The 25,608-nt window shown below is 42.6% G+C and overlaps 1 protein-coding gene across 1 annotated transcript in view; it reads left to right on the forward strand.

Moving 5' to 3' along the window:
- Positions 1-23,067, forward strand: part of C27H12orf40 (chromosome 27 C12orf40 homolog) — a 37,615-nt gene extending 14,548 nt beyond the window's left edge. The window contains exons 7-13 of the mRNA XM_058655701.1: positions 2,938-3,023; positions 6,855-7,384; positions 7,621-7,690; positions 10,200-10,260; positions 15,005-15,041; positions 16,563-16,639; positions 22,696-23,067. Of these exons, the coding sequence (XP_058511684.1) occupies positions 2,938-3,023; positions 6,855-7,384; positions 7,621-7,690; positions 10,200-10,260; positions 15,005-15,041; positions 16,563-16,639; positions 22,696-23,067 (1,233 nt within the window). The remainder of the gene's footprint in view (positions 1-2,937; positions 3,024-6,854; positions 7,385-7,620; positions 7,691-10,199; positions 10,261-15,004; positions 15,042-16,562; positions 16,640-22,695) is intronic.
- The last annotated feature ends 2,541 nt before the right edge of the window (positions 23,068-25,608 follow it).

A 25,608-nucleotide genomic window follows, 5' to 3' on the forward strand; every position in this document is an offset into this window, starting at 1 on the left:
TTTTCAGGATGTTTGTAGCTCTTGGCTATATACTTGAGGAGCAGTGTTTTTTTCTACATATTGTTTTTGTATTGGAGGATTAGGCCTGTGATTATAAAATAAAGTATTTCATTGTTTAAAAAATTAAAAATAAGAAGGAAGAGAGGATGGTAGCATGGGAGGGAAGTGTCACTATGCTCCTCAATCTGTGTACAGGAAACATATGAAATTAGTTTTCCTTATAGAAATAAAATAATCTAAAAATTAAAAAGACTCAACAAAGTGAATCGGATGTGAAGTGATTTATTATAACTAGTAGTATAGAAATATACAGGATCGTTAGGGGCTGTTGTGTAACAGACAATTTGGGAACACGTGTAACCTGTCAGAGTTGACCATGAAGTGCCTAAGAGTCAGGCGGTGATTTGTAAGTCTGGGTCAGTCATAAAAAATCTGAACAAAAACCCAGGGCCTGCTGTCCACTACTAGATTTATAAAATGCTGAACGAAGGTCTAATAGGCCTTGTTCAAATTATTCCAAGAAAATTCAAAAGGAGGGAACGTTGTCGCAATAATTCTACAATGCCTGTGTAAGTTAATTTTTAAACAAAGGACCAGAATTGTGGCCCCGTAGGTGAAGCCGTGGCCTGTGTCCCATATGGGCTCTGTTTCATTTCCTGGCTGCTGCACTTCCAGTCCTGGGGAAAAAAGCAGCAAATGGTAGTCCATGTATTGGGGCCCCTGTCACCTGTTTGGAAGATGCAGATAAAACTCTTGGTTCCTGGCTTAAGCCTGGCCCAGTGCTGACCACTGGCCGTCTAGGGAGCGAGCCAGTGGACAGGTATCTCTGTGAAACTCTGATTTTTGAAATAAATCAAAATCTGTACTCAAAATAAATAACCAAAGTCTAATACTGTTGGTGAACAAGGCTGCAAAAATTCCCAAGAAAACACTAACAAAGAGAATCCAACAAAGATGCTCCCATGGGGTTTATCTCAGGGATGCAGGGTGAATAACATGTATACTGCATCTGTAGATTAGAGTATAAAATCACACTATTATCCCAGTAAACACGGAAAAATTATTTAATAAAATTCAGCATTTCTTTGTGATACAGATAGAGAAGGAGCACACCTCAGTACTATGAAAATGACGTATTATAACTCACAGTAAAGACCTGAGTAAACAATTATGCCCACATCTTTTTAAACATTTATTTTTGTTGGAAAGTCAGATCAGATTTATGGAAAGGAGGAGAGACAGAAAGATTTTCTGTCTGCTGGTTCACTCCCCAAACAGCCACAATGGCTGGAGCTGAGCTGATTTGAAGGCACAACCAGGAGCTCCTGGGTCTCCCATGTGGGTGCAGGGCCCCAAGGCTTGGGTGCCCACTCTTTGATCATTGTTAGTGTGGTACTGAAGTCTTTACTGGGCCAGTGGGCCTGGAGAAAGGAGCAGAAGGCATGCATATTGGGAAGCAATAAATCAGACTTTTCCAATTTGCACAAGATATAGTATGTAAGAAACTATAACAATGGCACCAAAAAAAAAAAACCCTGTTTAAACTGATAAAGGAGTAATGATACAGGTTACAAAACAGGTTCATGTAGCAGAATTGATCTGACTAAAAAGCAAATCAGTGTAATTTCTTTCATAGTAGTCATGCCACACACACCAAACATGAAATACTTAGGAATATAGTTTATCAAGGGAGTAAAAGGTTGTTATAATGAAAATTGTTAAACATTGATGATATATACTATAGTGATATTAGTTATTAAAATAATACCAAAGTGATCTATAGATTTAATGTTATCCTGTGTAGATGTTAACCAAATTCAAGACTCTAATCTTTTTCACTTTGTACAAAAACAACTTGAGATGAATTTTTTAAAAAGCCTGAAATTATGAAACTCCCAAATGAAACATAAGGAAAACATTTCAAGCTATGTAGGCATTTTTTTTTTGGATAAGTATTGGGAACGAAATCAGAAATGGGTAATTGGAACTATGTCACCCTAGAAACTTCTGAAATTGACACCAACAGGAACAGCAGGATAAAGAGAACCTATAGAATGGTTCTATGTACTGATGATCCCTTTGAGTAAGATGCTATAAGGAACCGAATGACTCAGGAGGAAAAATGAAATTTAACAGTGGACAGAAGAACCGAACAGGTACTCCTCAAAAAAAAAAAAAAATGACCTGTTTGGCAAAAAGTACATGGAAAAATCCTGAATTACTGTGACAGGGTAAGTGGGAAACAAACCTTAACAGGTGCGTTCTTACTGCAGATGGAGTGGCTATTCATACCTTCTTTCTCCCTTCTCAAAGACTTCTAGTTTCTTTTGGCTGCTGCTTTTTCCCCTCCAATTTCTGTCATTGTCTTTGTTGTTCTTGCTCTTATGTTTGAGAAATTATAAAGCATACATTATAGATGCTGATTATTATTACTTGGTGGATTAATGCTGGGCCAGTCTAGTAAGTTAAATTTAGGTGAGACTCTCCACATAGTAAGTGGATTTTCACAAGGCTTTCTTAAAGTAGTTACACTCTATCCCTGCTTGGTACTAGATCATGCTACCATTCATAAACAATTAAAGTACTAGTCCCAGATTATTCAGTAGAGGAGGAATTGAAATAACTGTATGTTTCTTTGAGAAAGACTTGGATTTTTGTTACTTACCATCCTGGTGTCCTGGATACTTGCAACTCTCTGGAATGGTTAGTTCCCCATTGATCCAACTGTGCTGCTTAAAACCAGCATTGATTTCACTGTTAGAAAATATTTGTTTTCAGTAATGAAACAAATAATTTCCACTAAAAATACATATAGAAATGATTCATAAAAATTGTATTTTGTGGTCAAAACTTCAAATTTCATGTAGGTAAACTGACCATTGGTAGTTTCTTTCATGTCTTTTTCAGCTCAGTAATATTGACTGTTCTGTTTCCTAGCTTTTCAAACTAACTGGAAGTCAAGGCGTCCTTACACCATCTTACAAAACAGTGCAATTTGGGAAACTGTTTGAAACAGTAAACAGGTAAGCAAAGATGCTGATGGAAATAAAGAAGCTATAACATCCTAGTCTGTTATTAGTTTGTTTTATGGAAATACTTTTTTTAAATTAAGTGTATAAACATACTAAAAATACCTCTAGGGGAAAGAATCCCTAAAAGTGAAAGTTATCAGTTAATTAAAATAATTTAATTCTTTGTAAAATATTTTGTTTGTAGGTGCCCTGAATAAGTTGGGTAAATTTCCTCCTTTGATTATAGTTAGCTCAGTTATTTTATCATGGGCTTTGCCAAGCTAGTTTTTAGTATCCCCCCGAGAGAAGCATCATGACATCTTTATCCTTTATTGATACATAGTGATTTATTCTCAGGAGTGGATCCACCTTGCGTTCCTGTGATGGAAGTTCCTCAGTCACATTCTTCACATACTTCTGGAATTTGTTAGCTAATTTTTAAAAAATGTCTGTGCTTGTATTGTTTTGGCTTTGGTACCAGGCACTACTGGCCTTGTGGAAGAAGATGGAAGATGTTTGGTGGAAGACTTGGAGAGAGTTGGTATTTTAAATGTTTCACAGAAATCACTAAGAATGCTGTCCGTGCCTGAGCTTTTCTCAGTGGGAAAATGTTAATTACTAATTCATTGTCTTGTTCTGTTGTATTCAGTTTTTTAATTTTTTTCCAGTCACTTGAGACACGTGTATATCTTTAGGAATTTGTCCATTTTCAAAGTTGCTTGATTCATAGTACGAAGTCTTGTATAGTATGTTCTCGACACAGTTTGGGTCAGTGTGGTGTGCTGTGAAGGCTGGCTGCTGTGGCTCAAGGTGTGCTGTGAAGGCTGGCTGCTGTGGCTCAAGGTGTGCTCTGAAGGCTGGCTGCTGTGGCTCAAGGTGTGCTCTGAAGGCTGGCTGCTGTGGCTCAAGGTGTGCTCTGAAGGCTGGCTGCTGTGGCTCAAGGTGTGCTCTGAAGGCTGGCTGCTGTGGCTCAAGGTGTGCTCTGAAGGCTGGCTGCTGTGGCTCAAGGTGTGCTCTGAAGGCTGGCTGCTGTGGCTCAAGGTGTGCTCTGAAGGCTGGCTGCTGTGGCTCAAGGTGTGCTGTCTGTGAAGGCTGGCTGCTGTGGCTCAAGGTGTGCTCTGAAGGCTGGCTGCTGTGGCTCAAGGTGTGCTCTGAAGGCTGGCTGCTGTGGCTCAAGGTGTGCTCTGAAGGCTGGCTGCTGTGGCTCAAGGTGTGCTGTCTGTGAAGGCTGGCTGCTGTGGCTCAAGGTGTGCTCTGAAGGCTGGCTGCTGTGGCTCAAGGTGTGCTCTGAAGGCTGGCTGCTGTGGCTCAAGGTGTGTCACTTGGCGTTGCTCGGAGTTCTGCTTTCATCAGGTGTTGCTCTGTTCTCCATCTTGTAATTTTCTGGTGTATAATATTTCTAATTTTTATTTCCTGCTTGGTCTTCATTTAGTTTATCCTTTTCTGGCTTCTAAAGGTGTAAGCTTATCCTTTTGATAGATTTTTTTCTAAAAGATCAGCAGTGTTTTGGTCCAAGTTTGTGTTAGGTACCTGGAGCTATCAAGCCTTCTCTGTGTGACTGCACATGAAGCCAGGGACGGCTCATACTTAAGTTTCTCTGGCTTTCTCTGACTTGTGGAGCTTTGCATATGATGTGCAGCCTTCAGGACCACCAGGGCATGCTGAGAATTTTTCAAACCCATTGTGGCAATTTGTTTTCCATATCTTTCTGTGGAATTTCAGCGTGTTCGCTCACTTCAGCTGGTAACAGCCTCGGGCAGCCATTATGTTAAGTTTCCCTTCAGGTTTGCCACCAAAGTCCTAATTGTTTTCACTAACCTCTCAGGCGTCTGCTGCCCCAGCCTCCTCGGGCCTGGCGGAGCTCTGGATCTGGGAGGGCCTGGAGGAGAAGAGAAGGTCCTGGTGTCCATGGTCACATCAGCAGTCCTCCCAGCTTCAGTCATTTTGCTTCAAGTGCTGCCTCTCTGTGCACCATATGCCTTTGGTCACGTCCCAGATTCTGAAATGATTGATTTTACATGTTTTATATGGTACTTTGTTTGCCTTTGAGGAATGTTTCACCAGAATTCTTTCTGTACCATTTCAAAGGTTCTTCCCAACTAAACTAGCTAGTTAAATAAGTTGAAATAATAGGTGTAATTATTTAAACGGTTTCATGAGGTGTTTCCATGCATGTATTTGATGAAATCAGAGTAGTCACGTCTGTTTCCACGTGGTGGAAGCATTTAGGAACTCTTTATGGTGGAAGCATTTAGGAACTCTTCATCGAATCTTCTTTTTAGAAAGTACAGTTGTGATACATTGTCATTTCACCCTATGAGTGATAGCCAACTGAGCTTCCTTTTCTTGTGATTTGGTACACATGCCTTCCTAGTAGGCACCATCATACTCCTGACTTCCTTATTACCATTGTTTAGAGTCTACCAGTGAGTAAGATCATGTGATAGCTGTCCTTTTTTTTTTTTTTTTGTCTTATTTCGTATGATTTAATGGCATCCATGTTATTCCAGGTGGCAGGAATCCTTGTCTGTGCCTGCTGTAGTATTCCATTGTATATATGTGTCGTGTTTTCTTCACTAGTTGATACATTTCCTGTTGAAGGGCTCTCCAGTTGTTTGCATTTCTTGACTGCTCTGAATGGTAGGGCTGTATGTATGGGCGAGCTGGTGTCTCTTGGGCAGCCTCATTTCTGTCCCTGGTTATGTACCCGGCAGTGGATCATATGCTAGTTGTGGTTTAGGGTTTTGAAGAAGCTGCCTACTATTTTGCATGTTAGCTGTCCTAACTTACAATCCCACCAGTGACGAGCAGGAATGCTCTTGTCTCCACATCCTCACTGTGTCATCTCTTGTCTTGAATAGCCGTTCTAAGTGGAGTGAGGTGACAGCTTTTTTTTTTTTTACTTGCACTTCCCTAATGGTTAGTGATATTGAGCATTTTTTCTTGTACCTGTTGCCCATTTTTGTTATCATCCTTTGAAAAATAGCTGTTTAGATCTATTGTCCTTTTATTAATTGGATTGTTATTACTTTAATTACTGAGTTGAGTTCTTTTCTATATTTTTGTTATTCTCTTGAAAATACTGAAAGTATATCCTGTTGAAAACATGTTTTTGCTCTGTTTTGTTTCTGCATTGTTGATTGGTTGGGTGTGCAGAAACTTTTTAGCTTAATGTTAAACCAATTTTTGAAATCCTGAAATAAACCCTACTTGGCCATGATGTATTAAAATTGTTATATATTCTTGGGATTGATTTTCTAAACTTTTGTTAGTAATTTTTGCATCAATTCTCTTGAGTGTTATTTTGTAAGCATTTTTTAACTTAACCAAACATTTATATTGATCTAGTATTTCTCCTTGGAAGCCTCATAGTTGCTTTTATATACTTGATAGGTTGAGAAGTATTAGTTACAATGTCATGTCATCACAGCCATTTGTTCTGATGTTTTAACATTGGAGGAAAATTTTCCATGCATGGTTTTCAATGTATCCTTGTGACTAAATGAAGCAGCTGTGACATATGGTGGTTGCCTAGGTTATTTTTTGCTAGATTTTATTATGGAAGATATTCTATAGGTTGGTAATAGTTTGTTTTATTAAAAGGGCAGTTGAACCGCACATTCATCTTTCAAGTTGAAGCAAAAAGTATTGGTTATTTAACTCGATAAGTCATTATAAAGGCACGTTAGATAATTTCTTGGATAAAGCAATTGCATTAGAACCAAATAATTAAATGTAGTTTAGATATGTTAGGAACTATTAAGTATTTAAGAATTTAACTTTCAGTATTTATTAATGAAGATAGTCTGTGCTTTTTCTGCTAAGTGTTTCTATTTGTCTCAGTCCAGGAAATGGAAATCTTCTCACTAGAAGACCAGCTGTAATTATGGGTGAAGAGTGTGGTAGCCTGAAGGAAAGAAGACCATCACAGTTAACTGTTGAAGAGCAGTCAGTGCAGCGTATTTGGGGGCAGAATGGAAAAGAGCGTTCACCTTTTCTTAAAGAGAAGAACAAGTCAGCCCCCATTCTGCTGTCAGAAAATTACCATTCTTTGATTAAACATAATATGATCAATTTATTAAACATGGACCCACAAAGCATGAGTGAAACCATTGACAAGTGTGGCTACAATAGTATGGGAGATTTTTGTGGTGTTGCCAGTTCTAATCAGGATCACTCCACTGATAGATACACTGGAAGCATTTTTCCAGTCCCAGAGTTGGCTTTGAATAATTCTGTTTTTAATGAAACAAGATTCCCAGCAAAATGTCCAGCAAGTGAATGCTGCTGGAAGAATAATGACAGCAGTGGACAGAAGGCTCTTCGTGTGTCTTTGGGGGAGGATTGGTCCTCAGCCAGCTCTCAAAGACAGGGTTCGTGTTACGCATGGGGAGTGCATTAATTTATGCTTTTTAAACTTGTTCAGTTTTTTTTGTGTGTGTTTTTATATGTACTCATGTGTTAAGAGAAATATGCAGCTGAAAATAGAATAATTTGGTATTACTTAGTGTTATACCTAGTGATTTTTTTTGGTTTCATGTCCTTGAGTTAGATAAAAGCAGACCATGCATGCTTTTTTTAAACACAAGATGTGCTTTTACTTTTAAAGGAAAGATTAGAAATGATTACCAAGAGAAGATGCCACAGAAAAATATGCAGAGAAGTGCGGAGAACTCTGTGTAAGTTTTTGGATGTGTTTGGGAGGTACACACCACGATCTAGCCTAATAAGAGATTATTTAAAAAAAAAATCAAATCTTTATTTTTCTGCAAAAATTTTTGAAATCCTTTTGTAGTTTCTTCATAGTAAATATTTCCTGTAAACCCTGAAGATTCCTAAAATAATGGATTTCAGAAACGTTTTATAGTGAAAAAAGGTTGGCTTTTCATTCCGTTTTCTGCGAACTTTCTGTAATAGCTTCCCAGTTGCTGAAGGTTGTGTTACAGCACAGCACGTGAGCTGGGCGTGCTGTGTTCTGCAGGTGGGTACTTCAGTGCTCAGTTGGCTGGCCCCAAATGCCTTCAGCTCTGAACATGAACTTGATCTGGGGGCTCAGAAGCACATATACCCACTGCGGCAGCAGCTTGTTGGGGTGTGGTAACTAGCTGCTGTAGGAATGATTGCTGGCGTGGCACACGCGCTTGCTTCTACCGTTGCTGTCCTGTGTCTACTGAGAGCAGTTGGCCTGGGTTGCTTGGTTAGTGCAGAATTGGCGCAGAGAGGGTGGATGTCAGTGTTGGAGGCATAAGTGAGGAGATTGGTGGTCTTGTATGGCCAGGCACATACAAATGAGTTAAAAGAGAATAGAAAATAAACAGACTGATTTTTTGTTGTTAAATCTTCAGGTATCTAGAAGCTTGAGGGAGAGCAGCATGTTAGGCCTTGAATTTCAAAGTGCATACCTTGATAACAATTTATATCATGGTTTCCAATCCTGGCCACAGATCCAGAATACTTAAAATACTTAAATACTTATTTTAAAAATTTCTTTTTTAAAAAAAGATTTGTTTTTATTAGACAAACATACTGAGTGGAGGAGAGACAGAGAGGAAGATATTCTATACAGTGATTCATTTCCCAAGCGATGCCTGGAGCTGTGCCTATCCAAAGCCAGGAGCCAGGAGCTTCTTCTGTGTCACCCACGTGGGTGCGGGTCTCAATTTTTGAGCCATCCTCAACTGCTTTTCCAGGCCCCAAGGGGGGAGCTGGATGGGAAGCGGGACTGCCTGGATTAGAACCGGCACTCATGGGATCCTGGCAAGTGCAAAGCGAGGACTTAAGCCACTACTAGGCTATCACTTTGAACCCTAGACATTTCTATTTTAATTTGACAGATCTCATTTGCGGCTTAGTTCTCCAAAAGCTTGCAACAATTGGGGCTGAAAACAGGAACCTAGATTCGATTAGCTCTTAAGCACAGGAAGTGGGGACCTGACTGCTTGAGCCATCCCCTGCTCCCAGTGGGCTGTGCTTTATCAGGAAGCTGGAAGTAGAGTTGGAATTGGGACTTGAACTTGGGCATGCCAACAGACATGTCAACCACTAATGTGAATTTCTACCTGACCATGTGATTTTAAACTGCAGGACAAGTCTGTAAGCAATAGACTTCTTGGGTTGATGCTTATTAATCTTGGCTTTAAAAAAAATTCTTTGCATATCTGAAATATAATGTGAAGCAAAGTTGTAGAACCATAGTTTTCAGAGAGAAGACAGCATATTTTAAACTGTGTTACCTAGTGCCTGACGCTGCTGCACAGGGTATTAAAGCACTTCCTGCAGTGTCAGCATTGCATGTGGGCACAGGTTTGAGTTCCAGCTGCTCTACTTCCAAACCAGCTTCCTGCTGATGCACCTGGGAAATTAGCAGAAGATGGCCCAAGTGTTTCAGCCACTGTCACCCATTTGAGAAGCCTGGATATGGCTGCTGGCTCCTGGTTTCATCCTGGCCCCAGCCCTTGCTGTTGTGGGTGTTTGGGGAATAATACACCAGCTCCAAGATAACTTTCTCCTTTCTTTCGCCCTTTTTCTATGTAACTCCTTTCAAATAAAATAATTTTAAAAAACCAGGACCTGGCATGGTGGCCTAGTGGCTAAAGTCCTCGCCTTGAACATGCCAGGTTCCCATATGGGTGCCGGTTCTAATCCTGGCAGCCCCGCTTACCCCCCAGCTCCCTGTTTGTGGCCTGGGAAAGCAGTAGAGGTCGGCCCAAAGCCTTGGGACCCTGGAAACGTGGGAGACCTGGAAGAAACTCCTGGCTCCCAGCTTTGGATTGGCACAGCACCAGCCATTGCGGTCACTTGGGGAGTGAATCATCGGATGAAAGATCTTCCTCTCTGTCCCTCCTCCTCTCTGTATATTTGGCTTTGCAATAGAAATAAATGGATGAATAAATCTTAAAAAAAAAAAAAGCCTGGAGGCAACAAAGTGGCCTAGCACGATAGTCTTCCTGCCATGCTGGTAGTGTGTGGGCACTAGTTCAAGTCCAGCTGATGGCCTGGGGTTATAGCAGAAAATGGCCCATGACTTCGGGCCCCTTCAAACATGTTTGGGTCCTGGAAGAAGCTCCTGGCTCCCATCTTTGGGCTGGTTCAGCTCTAGCCTTTGCTATCATTTGGGAAGGCTCAAGTAAAAATAAATAAGTCTTCAAAAACAAATAAGCAAGAAGCAAATCTTTCTTAAATCCTTAGGCGTAAGACCCTTTTGCAAGAATGGCCTTCAGAGCAGTCTGGGGACTTCCAGCGTGATCAGGTAAAGTATGTTCTTTTTAAGATTTATTTGTATTGGAATGTTAGATCTACATAAAGGAGGAGAGATGAAGTGATCCTTCCAGCTGATTGGTTTGTATCATTTTAATACTTGCATCCGTGAACTCTTTTTGTTGGTTTTTCTTAGATCTACAAATAACACATCTTTTCAGCAACTGTTACATGCTTTATTGGAGACAAACCAATATCAGTTTATTTTAAGTGGTTTCCTGTAAGTACACTATGATTTCTTCCAACACAAAAGTATTTCAGGTTTTAGTATATAACTACTGGGCAGATTTGTTGAAACATCTGTATTCTTGATTCAGGCATTGGCCTAGCAAATGATGTCCACATCCCATAAAAGGATGTCTGTCTTGTGTATGTGTACATTGTGGCTTTTGCTTGTACTCTATAATATATAGAGAGTGTAATCTAATAATTTGCTACTGTAAATCAAAGAGAAATTGATATTTGTATTTTATCTTTTTGGGTCTCATTAAGCAACAGGCTAAGAGAAACAGTGATCTTACTCACTGATGCCTGCAGCATCGGGGTGGGTTTGGGGTGCAGCAGGAACCCAGGGTGAATTATGTGGGGGACAGGGAACTGACTCTCCAGTCCCTCAGCTGCTGCATCCAGGGGTGCATATCAGGACGATGGATTGGAAGTGGAGGTGAGCCTTCAGCGTGGGCACTAGAATGTGGGATTTGCGCGTCCTAAGCAGCAGCTGCAGCTCCGTGCCACGTGCCTGCCCCGGAAGGTAAATTTTGAGCATGGTATCAGTGAAGTAGGACGAGGGAATCAGGGAAGCAGAAACAGAGATATGAGAGAGTGTAGTGTTGGAAACTTCAGGTGGGGCCAGCACTGTGGTGCCGCAAGAAGAGCCATTGGCGCACTCTTCCACAGTGAATGTTGCTTTGTCCAGGTCCTCCCTGCCAGTCATGAGCTCCGATGATGGGCGCACTGTCAGCGCTGAGCCACTCCTCCCTGGGCTCTGCATTTGCATTTCCCAGATGACTAATGATCCTAAGCATTTTTTTTCGTGTATTTGTTGGCCATTTGTGTTTTCTGAGAATTGTCTGCTCAGCTCTTTGCCCATTTCTTGGCTTAATTCTTAGCATTAGTTGCAGTTTTTTGGCTTTTCTCTTTGAGTTGCCGATATCTTGTGGGTATTGATCTGTTAGTGGAGTAGTAGGCTGCACAGATTTGCTGCTGTTCTGTGGTCGTCCCTTTACTCTGCTGGCTCCTCTGCGTGCAGAAGCTTCTAGGTTTGGTGACCCGATGTATTGCCTTTTGCTGCTTGTGGTTTGGGCTTTGTTCAGGAAGTTGTCTCCTGCACTTGAAGTGTTTCCCCTACATTTTTCCTGACTTTCTACTCTTAACTCTTCAGTTTCGGTCTTGAATCCATATTGAATTGCTTTATCTTGTCCAGAAATAGTGATCGAGCTTTGTTCTTCGACATACATACATTACGTTTTATCAGCTTCATTTATTGGAGAGACTATTTTGTTCTCCAGTGTGTGGCCTGGACACTATAGTTAATTTCTGAAGTATTTGTTGTATTTTATTGACACATGTATTAATTTGAATGTCAGTACCCTGCTATTTTCATTAATATAGCTTTGTACTATGCTTTGAAATCACGTACCGTGATGCCTTCAGCTCGATTCCCTCCCGGATTATTTGGCTATTCTGCATCTTTGGTGATTCCATATAAATTTCAGTGTCTTTTTTTTTTCTAATTCTGTGAAGAATGTCACTGTTAATTTTGATAGGGGTTACAGTGAATCTGTAGATTGCTTTAGATAGTAATGATGTTTTATTAATGTTTTTGTAGTCTTCGAACAAGGAGTTTCCATTTTTATGTGGTTTCTTTCATCAGTGTTTTATAACGCTCACTGTTGAAACCTTTCACTTGGGTTAATTTTCTCTTAAAGATTTGTTTATTTTTCTTGGAAAGACAGATTTACAGAGAAGGAGGAGAGACAGATCTTCTGTTTACTGGTTCACTCTGCAGATGGCCGCAGTGGCTGGTGCTGGGCTTTCTGCAGCCTGGAGCTGCTTCTAGGTCTCCCATGTGGGTGCAGGGGCCCAAAGACTTGGTCCATATTTCACTGCTTTCCCAGACGCATTAGTTTGGAGCTGGATCTGAAGTGGAGCAGCTGAGACTGAAAGCATATCCGTAGGGATGTTTCTGCACCACAGGCAGAGGGTTCAGGTGCGATGCCAGCCCCGAGAGATCTTCCATCCATTGGTTCACTTGGCACATGGCCACAACACCAGCGTGGGACTGGTCAGAAGCTGGGACCCTGGAAACGCTGGTGCATCTCCCACCTGGATGCAGGCCCTGAGGTCCTGGGCCATCTCACGCTGCTCTCCTGGATCTGTTAGCAGGGAGCTGAATCAGCAGTGGAGCAGCTGGGACTCACATCGGTGCACATAAGACATGCTGGCACTGTAGGCTGAGGTTAAGCCTACCACACCTCAGTCCTAAATATCTGCTTATTTTTGTTGCTATTTTGAATGGAATTTCCTCCTTCTGGTGGGTTCATTTTTGGAAAATAAATACTAAGTTTTGTGTTGATTTTGTAATTTGGGGCTACTGAATTGGTATATCAATTTCACGGATTTTTAGTTGAATGGTTACGTACAGCATCGTGTGATCTGTTAGAAATGGAGAGTTTGATTTCATGTTTCCAGCTTTGATGCCTTTATTCCTTTTTCCTCTCAATTGCTCTAATAGTTCAGCACTAAACTGAGTAGGAGTGACAAAAGTGGACATGTTTGCTTCCAGAGCTAAAAGGAAATGCTTTCAGATGTTTCACATTCAGTATAATGCTGGCCATTTGTAATGTAAAGCCCTATAATTTAGAGATGTGTTCTTTCGATATCTGATTTGTGGAGGGCTTTTTTTTTAATTCATGAAGGGTTATTGAATATTATCAGATGTCTGTAAATTCTTCATGTCTGTTGAAAAGATGATGTAATTTTTGTTCCTCACTCCAATTCGGCTCTAGGGGGCTGACTGGGCTGTGAAATCCACCCTGTTCTCGCCGTTCTGTCTGGGATCTGTGGCTCTGTCTCTGCTCCTACATGGGTGCAGGGTCCCAAGGCTTTGGGCTGTCCTCCACTCATTTCCCAGGCCACAAGAGGGAGCTGGATAGGAAATGGGGCTGCTGGGATACGAACTGGAACCCATCTGGGATCCTGGCTCATGCAAGGTGAAGACTTTAGCTGCTAGGCCTGGAAGAGTCTCTAGGCTCGTAGCTTCAGATTGGCACAGCTCTGGCCATTGCGGCCACTTGGGAAGTGAATCATCAGATGGGAGATCTTCCTCTCTGTCTCTCCTCTCTGTATATCTGACTTTCCAATTAAAGAAAAATAAATCTTTATAAATACATGGTCAGTTTTTCTTGCTGTTGATATTTTATTCCTGTCTCATCTGAGAAGACAAATAGCATCATTTCAGTCTTTTTCTGTTGACTGGAACTTGATTTTTGGTGTCTAATGAGAAGAAGGTGTATTCTGTGGCTGTTGGGTGAGATATTCTGTAAATGTGGTCTTCAGCTGCCAAATCCCGTGTGTGTGTGGTGTCTGAGTGTTTGGTAGGAGAGCAGACAAAGGAAAGCACTGTGGAGAAAATGGCTGGGAACCGGGCTGCATGGCTGTGCGCATTGCCGTAGCCTGGGAGCAGAGCCGAGTCACCACTGGGAGGCCAGGGACGCAGCAGTGCAGCCAAGGCGCTCAGGCTTGGAGCATCGCTGGATACTTTCCCCTCTGTCCCAGGCCTCCATCTGACAGCTGAACCAGCAGCTGAGAACAGGTGGGAAATAGTGTATTTGGCAAGTTTCTTCATGGGAGGGATTCCTGGATACTCAGATCTGGGACTTCTGTTTTACGATGCTGTAGTAGTGCATGTCTTGTACCATGAAGATGGGGTTAGCACAGTGGGTGTAGCAAGTTAATCTTCTGCCTGCAAACACTTCCCTTCCCCTGCTTAAGGCTTGGGAAAGCAGTGGAGTATGACCTAAGTCCTTGGGTGCCCCCTGCACCAACTTGGGAGACCTGGAAGAATCTCCTGGCTCCTGGCTTCGGATAGACTCAGCTCTGGTCATCGTTACCTTCTGGAGAGTGAACCAGCAGGTGAAAGATGTGTCTCTTTGTAAAATCTGCTTTTTCAAGTCAAAAAGTTAAATCCTTAAAAAATGAAAACCATGAAAGCAGTCTGTGAACTATACTGAATCTGTTTTCTATGAACGTTATGTGGACATGAGAATTCATGGGCACTTCGTTGTAGTTAACGATACACTTGCTGCAACTCTAAGAAGCTGATTATTAGTTAAAAAGGAATTAAATTACAATATTTTTAAGTTATAGAAATGAAGACCACCAGTATGTTTTGAATAAGTTTTCTAAAGAGCTTTTAATATTTGCAAAATCTGAATATAAGAAGTTATCACAAATAACAGAATGTATCCCCAAATTGTGATACTGTCTTTGTGCAGTGTTTGCTATGATTGTATGAACCTTTGTCCGTGAGTCTTGGACTTACTGTTCTGCTGCATGCTCTTTCTAAACCAGTTTACTTTGTTGTTAACCGATTATTTTTCCTCATAATTTAAAATTTTCCTTTGAGTTAAATCATAGAAAGTAAAAGAAATGTAAAATTAATTGGATTAATAAAATGTATGTATGTAGATATTATATAGTCTTGATAATTGTTCAAATTTTGATTTTTTTTCCAGATTCTGGTAGAAGAAAGAGCAGCATGTGCTTTACAAGGTAGGCCACCATCTACAGAGATGCTCTCTGTGTTTTATAAACTCATCTTATTCCTTCTAAAGAAACATAGGAATCAGTTGCATGTTAACCTTTAAAAAATTTTGTCAGTAAATATGTGTTTCATAGGTACATTACAGCGTGTTACTAATGACTGTCTAAACTTGCTTTAGTCTTTCCTGAGTGCGTGTGTGTGTGAGTGTGTGTGTGCGCGCGCGTGTGTGCGCGTGTGTGCATGTGTGTGTGAGTGTGCACGTGTGTGAGTGTGTGTGTGTGAGTGTGTGCGTGTGTGTGCGCGCCCCCGTGAGGAGCATGAGCCGTGGCTGTGTGCAGGCAGCATTGTATCATCACCAGGTCCTCCTGGAGCCGCGAGGCTGCAGTTGCTCCTCCGCTCTCGCCTGGTCTGCCCTCTAGAGGGACTGTTTGCCCTGCCTTCTCACACAGGCTTCTCCACTGCTGGGCTTTGGACTTTGCATATGTTTGAACAAGCTCTATGTATTCATGTTTTCATGTATTCATGTTGACACTTTATTAGGACTATGCTTCTCATTTTTCTGCATTAGTTTTGGATTTTGGATTTAGATGCACGTGTCTGGATTATTTGAGAGGTTTTGTGGGGGGGGTGATACTGGGTAATCAGTAGTTTGGGGACTAATATTTTCTTAGCCTTTATAAGGATGATAATGAATTTTCATCAACACATTTTTACCTTATTCTGGCAGAGTGTGATGTAAATTTCCTCCTCCTCCCAGTGTCCACCAGTAGAATATAATATTGTTACCACACATGTATTGTTGTGCCACAGTCCGCCGGCCCTGCCTGCACGCATCCTACCTCTACACGCAGTCAGCTCCTGGCTCCCCGCTCCAGCAGCTCCTGGCAGTCACTGGTGTCTCGCCACTTTAGGTCCCTCTTGGAATGTAGTCGAGTAGTGTAAGCATACTTTGAAAATTCACAGGCAAATGGCAGTGTTTGTTTTAGCGCAATAAATATAATTTGAACTCTATGCATAGTTATTTCATGGGCTTTTAGAAAATCAATCTTTTGTGCTAGATTTGTTTCATGTGACATAATATCCTCAAAATCCATCACTCTTTAGTCTTCACAACCAGATTTTCCTTTTATTTCTGGGCCGGCAATATACCATTGTGTGTGTGTCTGTGTCCTGTCTCCATGCGACTGCTGACGGACGTGCAGCTGGTTCCCCCTCATGCCTTTGATGGGCACTGGCACAACGCGAAATGCTGCTTCTTGACCTGAGTCTCTTGCCCTGTCCCCATCCCAACTGGATTGCTTTATTAAGCATCGTTAATACTTCATGCCTAGGTTATATGATTCATCTCCTCACTTTCGTGCCTTTATCTAATTCTGCGCTTTAATTTGTCCTTACCTCTATGCCTTCAGCTGATTCACTCAGTTTCAAGTGCTGTGCAAGACTGAATTTGCATGAGCAGTGGCTTTATTACGCCTTTCTGTGTTTTGTAGTTTAATATCACTGTTCCTGAGCTAAGATCCTTGTTTCAGATCGCGATTCTTCAAGTCAGTCTACCAGTTACTCTCCAGGACCCACAGAGAGTTGTTTCACTTCTAGTTCAGACATGGTGAGTTACATCATTTTTACTTACTAATATATGCTTACCAATTTAGAATTACTTTCCTAAATTGTTATTTTGAAAAATAGCTGAACATATAATGCTAGTCAATAAATTAATGTAAGCAAAATTGTAAAAAAGCTTTACAATGTACAAAATAAGAGGTAAGTATATATACACATGATGTGGATATACAGCATACACAGATACTCCAGAAAAGTCATTAGAATGTAATCAGAATGTTTTTCTTGATGCATAAGTATTTCAAAGTCTATTGTTATAATACATTGCTTCCTTTAAAAAAACACTTATTTAGATTTATTTTACTTATTTGAAAAGCTGAGTTAGGGAAGAATAGAGAATCTTCCATGCACTGGTTCAGTTCTCAACTAGCTGCAGCAGGTGGGACTGGACCAGGCTGAGGCCGGGAGCTTCATTTGCGTCTCCCTCGGAGGTGCAGGGGCTCAAGGGCTTGCGTCACATTCCACTGCTTTCCCAGGCACCTTAGCATGGTTTTGTCTCTCTGTGTGTATAATACATGATTATTTCTTTCAAAAGGCTTTTGAAAAGAATCTACTGGCAGTCATTGACAACAGAATAGCCAAGGGTACAGTTCTCGATTATTCAAATAGAAAGTCCTCAAAGATCATATGAAGATTTTAATCTTCAGTAACATTTCATGCTATTTTAAATTGTACAAATGGTCATGAATAGGTTCTTTTAAAAGCCTCTGTAGGGGCCTGAGCGTCTCAACCCCGGGGCAGCCATGCTGCCCGGAGGGCTCAGGTCCCCCACCACGATTCCAGCCTAGCACAGCCAAGCTTACCACCACCACGTACGTACATGGGATGAGCGGCTCCCGGGCGGCCAGTGCGCCATTTGGTGCCAGGCTGTGCCTGCTGGCCGCCGGCCAGGAAGTTCTGGAATTTGGTTTCTTTGATATGCTACATGAGTCGCTCCATGCTGAACCCACAGTTCTCTGAGAATGTGTATTAGTCCTTAAGATTCTCAATGGCAGTAAATCTTCCTCTGAAGAACCTGTAGTCACTTCATAGTGCAGATTGCCAACACCAGTTCATTCAAAAGGCAAAATTCCGGGCTTGTCCAGCAGGATACCCCATTACCTGATAGGATGAAGGATCAGCAGAGGGGTCACAGAAGGCAGGACTATGACATTGATTGGCATTCGAGAACCATACTCGGGGCTAGAATGTGTCAGGTATGTGTGGACCAATCCCCTGGAAACTCTGACCCCACCGGATGGTTTAGAAGGGCCGGTGGAGTCTATGCAGGAGGCATGACAGTCTATGGGGCGCGCTGGGCTGACCCAGAGCAACCTCTGGCATACTTAACATTGGCTGGGAACAGGCCTGGTTGGGGAGCTTGGGGGAGGCCTTGGCTGGGTGGAGCTTACCACTAAGGGGCGCAGGAACTGGAAGGGGGCTGAGTTCTGGTCGGGTCACAGTTGTAATCCCTTGGCACAAATATGGATTCGGAATTGACGCACCATGCTGGGTTAGACCGCAACACAGTTTGGTGCTCCGGAGGACCAGGATAGATGTGGGATGGACTCTGCTAGGTTTCAACCCCAACTGAGCTATATATGAGCTATATGTGGGTATGGACGAGCCGTGGCTGGGCTGAAACTCTCAACAGCAGGAACCAGAATGGATTGAAGAACGGTGCTGGCCGAAGGACCTGCTGGTATGCGTGAAGCCTGACATCAGGAAGGGGTCGGATGGAGGAATCTGAACAGTTCCTCTGACAGGACACTGACCCTACAAATAAACGCAGGAAGCATGGAGGTAAACAACCCAGAAGAGGCTTTGGAAAGTGACCCACTGGCATACATTTGGCTCGGGTTGGGGGCAGACCAGGCTGAGTCAGTTCACGTCATCTACTGTCAAGTCTGAGTGCTGGAACTGTGTGGGGGCCTGGCCAGGTTTGGTTGCGATAAAAAACAGTACAAAACACAAAATGCCAAGGCGAAATGGCCTGTACCAGTAGGGAATGCAGCACCCAACCAGCACACCTCCCACTGGTTTAGGTGAGGGACTAGTGTGTGATGCGCAGAGCCGGGGAGAGCTACAATACTCATTGGTTCCAATGGAGGTCGGGGCTCAGAATAGATCCAACCCAGGGGTTACAACCACCAGCTGATTGGAGTGATGGACTGTGGCGGGCACTGTGCTTACTAGTAGTACATGTAGGAGCCTGGACTGGGAACGCCTCAAAGTTTCTTTGGGGATTCCCCTGAACAAAATGGAGGAATCAAAACATTAACCAAGAAAAGATGGAAGATGGAGTAGATCAGTCAACCACCTCAGCTATGTGCTTGCAGCGGAAAACTGGACAAGGGGAAACTCTAAGATGGACTATGTCAATCAGTGGACTCTGCACCAGCCTCATCGTACCTGGACTGTTGCTGATGATATGTTGGAGCTTCTAATTGATCGAGGTGACGCTCTGCTGGCTCTGCCTACAAACCTGAGAGGGCCTCCCTAAGAGGCCGTTGAACTTGAACTGGACAAGTGGGATGCTGGACTCTGTATGGTGTAAACTTTTAATTAGGGAATCTCAATGGAACTTGAGCTGTGGTTATGCATCAAGGTGAAGGAACTCACCATGGGGGAGGGTTGGGGTGAAGCGGGGAGAATCCCAGTACCTATGAAATTGTGTCATGTAATACACTGTAATTAATGAATAAAAGAAAGCCTCTGTAGTTACTCTGAATAGGAACGCTGCGTTTCTGAAAACTCACATTGAAGTGAAGTTCGCCAGTTGTTTGTCCTGTTCCTTGCCTTTGTGCCCTTGCTAGGACATCGGGCCCTCAGAGGCGTAGACCTGGTGCTTCCCCTTGTTTCTTGTTTTTTGTTTAAGATTTATTTACTTTATTACAAAGTCGGATATACAGAGATAAGGAGAGAGAGAGGAAGATCTTCCGTCCGATGATTCACTCCCCAAGTGAGCTCAACGGCCGGTGTGCGCTGATCCGATGCCAGGAACCAGGAACCTCTTCCGGGTCTCACGCGGGTGCAGGGTCCCAAAGCTTTGGGCCGTCCTCGACTGCTTTCCCAGGCCACAAGCAGGGAGCTGGATGGGAAGTGGAGCCGCTGGGATTAGAACCGGGGTCCATATGGGATCCCAGGGCGTTCAAGGCGAGGACTTTAGCTGCTAGGCCACGCCGCCGGGCCCGCTTCCTTTTATTTTTAAATATAAATTAGAAAAAGATTTCCTTCTTCTCCTGCTTCCCTTCCTCCCTCTTCCTTCTCCCTTCCCTCTCTCTGTCTTCCTTCCCTCCCTCCCTGCCTTCATGTGTCTCTCTCTCTCTCTCTCTCTGACTGAATTATTTGAAGGTCTGGCAGCGAAGTCTGTGATCAGCTAGTTCACTCCCCGGTGAGTGGCAGTGGCTGGAGCTGGGTCTTGCAGGTCTCCCATGTAGGCTGAAGGGGCCCATACTTTCCATTCTTTAAGAACTCCTAAGTTGGAAGGAAGGATGGCTTTTGTGAAGGGCACACCAGCTTGATTTGCTTCATACGTTTCTGAAGGCTGCCTTGCACCTGTGCACACTGCCTTGTCTCTCGCATATGCAGTGAGTGCGATTTGGGGTCTGACACAGAGTCCTCTGCTGATACCACTGTGCGCTCTGGAAGATGCTGAGTGAGAACGCTGCAGTGACTGTGTGGCTTTTGGCTAATGATGGGTTCCAGCTCTGTCACTCTCTCTGATCTGTATTTAGATGGCCAGCTTCTTTTGGGATAATTTTCTTGAAAATTTCACAGAAATCTCTGTCTCTTCATATGTTAATGTTCCTGGTCTTCTCCCTAAGCCAGGTTTTCTAATATTTCTCTTTTGCTGTCCACCCAGTGCTCTTGTTAGAAACTTAGTTATCTTTGCCCTTTTCTCTGTCTTTACTGTTCTCAATCACATGTCAGCCACGAGTTCATATGCTACATCCAGAATAAGCTACAAGCTTTAAAATTTGCTTCCATTTTTAGTTGATATGCAGTAGCAAATTGCAGCTTTATTAGCTTTCAGCTTTGTGCATCGACGCACTGGTCTGGATTACTATCTTATTAAACTGTTGCATTTGTTTCCTGAGTGGCTCCTACATTCATTTGTGCCTTAATTTCTTCTCTGCTTAGCAACTTCACAAAAGTAAATTGAAGCATGTTATGATATGTAACTGCTCAGTGAATTTTAAAAATTCTTTATTTTCATTTTTTAATTTGAAAGGTTGACAGGAGCAGTTACCTGGATAGCTGGATTGCATGCTCCTGTTCACTTCTCAGATGACTTTTGTTCAGGCTGAACCCAGGAATCGGGAATGCTCCCTCTAGGGCTCCTACACGAGTGGCAGGGAACCAAGCCAATGAGCCGGCACCTGCCTCCCACATCGCCAGGCTGCGAGATGGGCTGCCAGGCTCTGTGCTACAATCCGCAGGCGTCCTATGTGGTATCCTAGCTGAGTCCTCAGTATCCTCCCCCAGTGGTTGTTCTTCCTTGAGCACCTCAACTCCTGTGTCTCTGACAGCCAGTTTGTGAGATCCAACGCCTGGCTGATGTCTGCAGTTTTCCTTGTGTCTCTCTCACCCTGGTTCTGACCTGCGGACATCTCCCGTCCCATAGCCCTGCAGTCTCCACTTGCTGCAGGAATTTTAGGCATTTTTATCTTTTCCTTGCATTTAGTCAGGCTTTAGGTTTCTACTTAAATAAGTAACTTATTCAGAAAGTCCACCTCAATATGGTGCCTTACTGACAATGCCTCAGAGTTCTTGTGCTTTGCACTTGGCTCACATTGAGTCTCAGTCATGTGTGTGGCATTTGATGGCGTTTATGCTCTTTAGATGTGTGTGCTGAGAGGTTGGTCACCATCTCGCTTCATGTTGCATAAGCCATGTGAATTTTTCTCTTATAAATGAGTGCATTGAGCTTGCTTTCTGCGCTTTGTGCTAGCCCAATTTCCATGCTGTTTTCTTTGCTTCTACTATTTCAGTGCCAGTAAGCTATGTCTGTATGCTTTTTTTAAAAAATAACTTTGCTTTATTTTTAGCTAGAATCATAATTATTTCTTCTATAATATTTTTAAGAGCATTTTTGTTCTGAAATTAGAGGAATTTTATTATGAAGTTCAAGCTTTAATTTTTGCAAATTAAAAATTTGGCTTTTTAGAGAACAGTTGAGATACTTATTGTTACTTAACTTTTGCCTGTTGTGTTTTGCATTAGCTTGCCCTCCCCCTAAGTTGTGTTATTTCTAAGACAGGCTGCAGCTATTACAGAACAGATCCCACAAGAGGTACACTGCAGCTTCTTTTACTCTGTGAGCTTCTGAGAGAATAAGAAACAAATCATGTGTACTACCTATTACTTCTCTATTCTTTTAAAAAATTTTTTATTAACATGAATTAATTTATTTGAAAGATCATCTTGGAGGAAGGAGCAGGGAGAGAGACAGACAAATTTCTGTCTGTTGGTTCACTCCCCAAACAGCTGCAATGGCCAGAGCTGCACTAGGCTGAAGCCAGGAGCCAGGAGCTTCATCAAGATCTCCTACATGGTTCCAGGGACCTACATACCTGGGCTGCCTTGCATTGCTTTCCCAGGAAGATTAGCTGGGGGCTGATCAGAAGTAGAGTGACTGGGACTGAAATTGGTGCTATATGGGATGCCAGCTTGGTAAGTGGCGGCTCAACAGACTGCACCGCGATGCCAGCTGTGCCCGCCCCTGCTCCAGTCTTACCAGTCTGTGTTGTGATCATTTCCCCTTGTGTTAGGGATGTAGGGATGGTGTAGCCGAGGTTGGAAGAACCGATAATAAACCAAATGCCCAAGGATTATCATTCTTCTTATTTTAAAATCCATACCAACCTGTGAGGTGTGGTAAGTTATTATTTGAGGATTCTTCTTGACATACCTGCTTTCATTTACAAACTGTGCAAATACAGAAATAATTTCTGTATTTATAAAAGTTTTATGTGAATCTTATGTATGTGTACTTTGAAATGACCAGTTGAACTTTTCAGTTTTCGTGTTATTTACGGTAAAATCATTACTCTTTTCCAGCTGTCTGAAGAGGAGGACCAGGTGTCGCAGCACACTGAAGACTCAAACATAGTACCTACCAAAGCCAAGGAAGCCATTAGCAGGTGTGGTGCGGAAGGAGACAAGATTGCTGAAAATAATGCCCACATTCAGAAATGCAATGTGAACTTTCATCAGTTCCCAGTGAAAAACACGGAGCTTCCTCGGTCTCAGTGCCATTCCACACCTTTATTGCAAAACAGGTCCCACAGTAGCTGCCCGTTGCAGATTGCAGGATGCGATGCAGGAGTGCAGACAGACAGCACACCTGCAGGGGAAGCAAAAGCAGATGCTGCGGTACAGTGTGATATCCTCCCCAAGTGTCCGTGTGGACGTGATGTGTTGTCGCAGTGAACACAGGCAGGAGAAGCCACTGGAGGGCAGCACAGCCTAAGGAACAGCTCCTGCTCCAAGATCCCTGCCCTCTGACTGGGGAGGCAGTAGCCAGCAGGCAGGCTTTCACAGAGGAACAGGAAGGTGGGAGCAGAGCAGAAAGGGGAGCTTTCAGCGACTGTATCTATGCTTTGTGTCAGTGCCAATTTGCACATTTAATACTCAGAATTGCCATGTCTGTAGTATCTAGTATAACATCAAGCTTTTAAAAATATAATTTTATCATTCTTGTAGTTAATCTGTTATTTTTGGATTAAATTATATTTAATTGTTTTCATTGTGTTGCTTATTTTAGAATTTAATGAGTTACATTTTCAGCAAACATGCTCCTTTTTCAGGATTTGCATGGCATAAAATAACCCAGATAACACTTAAAGTAGTTTTTCCTTCATTTTAAGAATGTTCTTAGTTGACAGAAGGAGAGACAGGCTGGCCTGACTTGTTCTCTCCTCAGATGCTCATGGGGCTGGGACCACGAGACCAGATCTCCCAGTTGGCTGCTGGAAACCTAACCGCGAGAACCGTCCCCGCTACCTCACACTGACATGTTGCAGAGGCTGGACCAGCAGCGGCATCCAGGAGTACGGCCCGTGGGCTCGGATGGGGGCGGAGGACGGGGGGTCGTAGCTGTGGGCAGAATTTTTTTGGTCACATTTTATTGAAACATTTTTGGAAGCTATAAACTTCCATTGTCAAGGATTTCTTGGAATTTAAGAATTTCTGAAAGTATGTTTTTCTAGTTCTATAGTGATTGTGATTTTGTTAGTTGGCAGTCTTACTACCATCCTCCATCACTTTGTGCAGTAACTGGGGCCAGGGCATATGCAGAGGTATCAGATACTGCATTTGGAACTGACCTGGAGGCAGAAAGAGCTCTTAGCCTTAGAAACGATTGGTCATGTCAGAAACAAAGAAAAGCCCTTCACCAAACCATAGTTGGACACGTCAAGTAACAGGTGCATGACTTTATAACATAATTTAGAACTTATTCACAAAGTGTCCCGCTAAGACTGAAGAAAAAATCAGAAAAAAAAATACCTGTATTTCTAACTCTAATGCTTCTAAAATTATTTCCAAAATCATTAAAAATACATGCTTTTGTTTTCAACAGAATATTTATTTTTTGTCAAGATTTTGAATGTACTCTAAAGTTGATGCTTGTTTGGATTATCACCAAGTGCCTGGTAGGGTGCTTTGAATTCTGACAGAAGCTGAATGGGATGACTGGTCTTCCGCTGCCTTTGGTGCAGCAGCGTGAGGAGCGGCTGCTTGGGCCAGCACACGCACCTCTCTGGGGGTAGGCCAGTCTCACTGGAGTTAGGTGGTACATCAGTGTGGTTTTCATTTGTATCTCCCTGATGGCTGGGGAGCCTGAGCATCTTTTTATATGTCTGAGACATTTGAATCTGTCCTTTTGAAAAATGTTCATTTCCTTTGCCCATTTTTTTCCCCACAGGGTTATTTTTATTTTATTTCATTATTATTATTATTATTTTTTTATTGTCTCTGGGTTTCTGAAGCTCTCTGTAAATCCTGGGTATTAGTCCCCTGTCAGTTGTGTAGTGTGCAAAGGTTTTCTCCCTTTCTGTTGGTTGCTTCCTCACTTTGTCGGTCGTCTCCTCTGCTGTACAGAAGCTTTGTCGGTCGTCTCCTCTGCTGTACAGAAGCTTTGCAGTTTGATGTAGTTCCATTGGTTTGTCTTTGCTTGTGCTTTTGGTGTCTCTGCTAAGAAGTCAGTACCTGTTCCTATTTCTTTGAGAGTACTTGCTAGTTTTCCTTTAGTAGCTTGATGTTGTCTGGGTATAGAGTTAGGTCTTTGAACCAGTTAAAGTTGGATTTTGTATAATGTGACAGGTTTGGGTCTTGCTTCTTAATTCTGCAGTCTGCTATCTAGTTGTCCAAAAAGCATTTGTTGAATAGACCAGGCTTTTCCCTGGATTGTTTTCAGTTTTCTTGTCAAAGATAGTTGACTATACATGTGTGGGCTCCCTTCTGGTGTTTCTATTCTGATCCACTGATCTTCTCTGTTTCTGTACCAGTACCAGACTGTTTTGATGACCACTGTTCTGTAGTATGCCTTGAGGTCTAGAGTTAAAGGTACCCTCCTTCCCCACTGGTGAGAGTGTAGGATAGTACAGCCGCTCTGGAAATTGGTATGGAGAGTGCCTAGAGAATTGCAAATAAACCTGCCATATAACCCAGCTATCCCACTCCTAGGAATCTACCCAGTGGAACTGGAAACTGCATGTGAGAAGGGGGTCTGTAATCCTGTATCTGCTGAAGCACAATCTGCAGTAGCGAAGACATGGAAACAATCCAGATGCCTGTCCAAAGAGGAGTGGTTAAAGAAACTGTGGTACATTTATGCATCTACTCCATGGAATATTACTCAGCCATTAAAAAAGAATGAAATTGTACCATTTACAACTAGATGATCCCAACTAGAGACCATTATGCTCAGTGAAATGAGTCAATCCCCAAAGGACAAATACCATATGTTCT

This window comes from Ochotona princeps, chromosome 27, assembly GCF_030435755.1.
Source record: "Ochotona princeps isolate mOchPri1 chromosome 27, mOchPri1.hap1, whole genome shotgun sequence".
Classification (NCBI taxonomy): Eukaryota; Metazoa; Chordata; class Mammalia; order Lagomorpha; family Ochotonidae; genus Ochotona; species Ochotona princeps.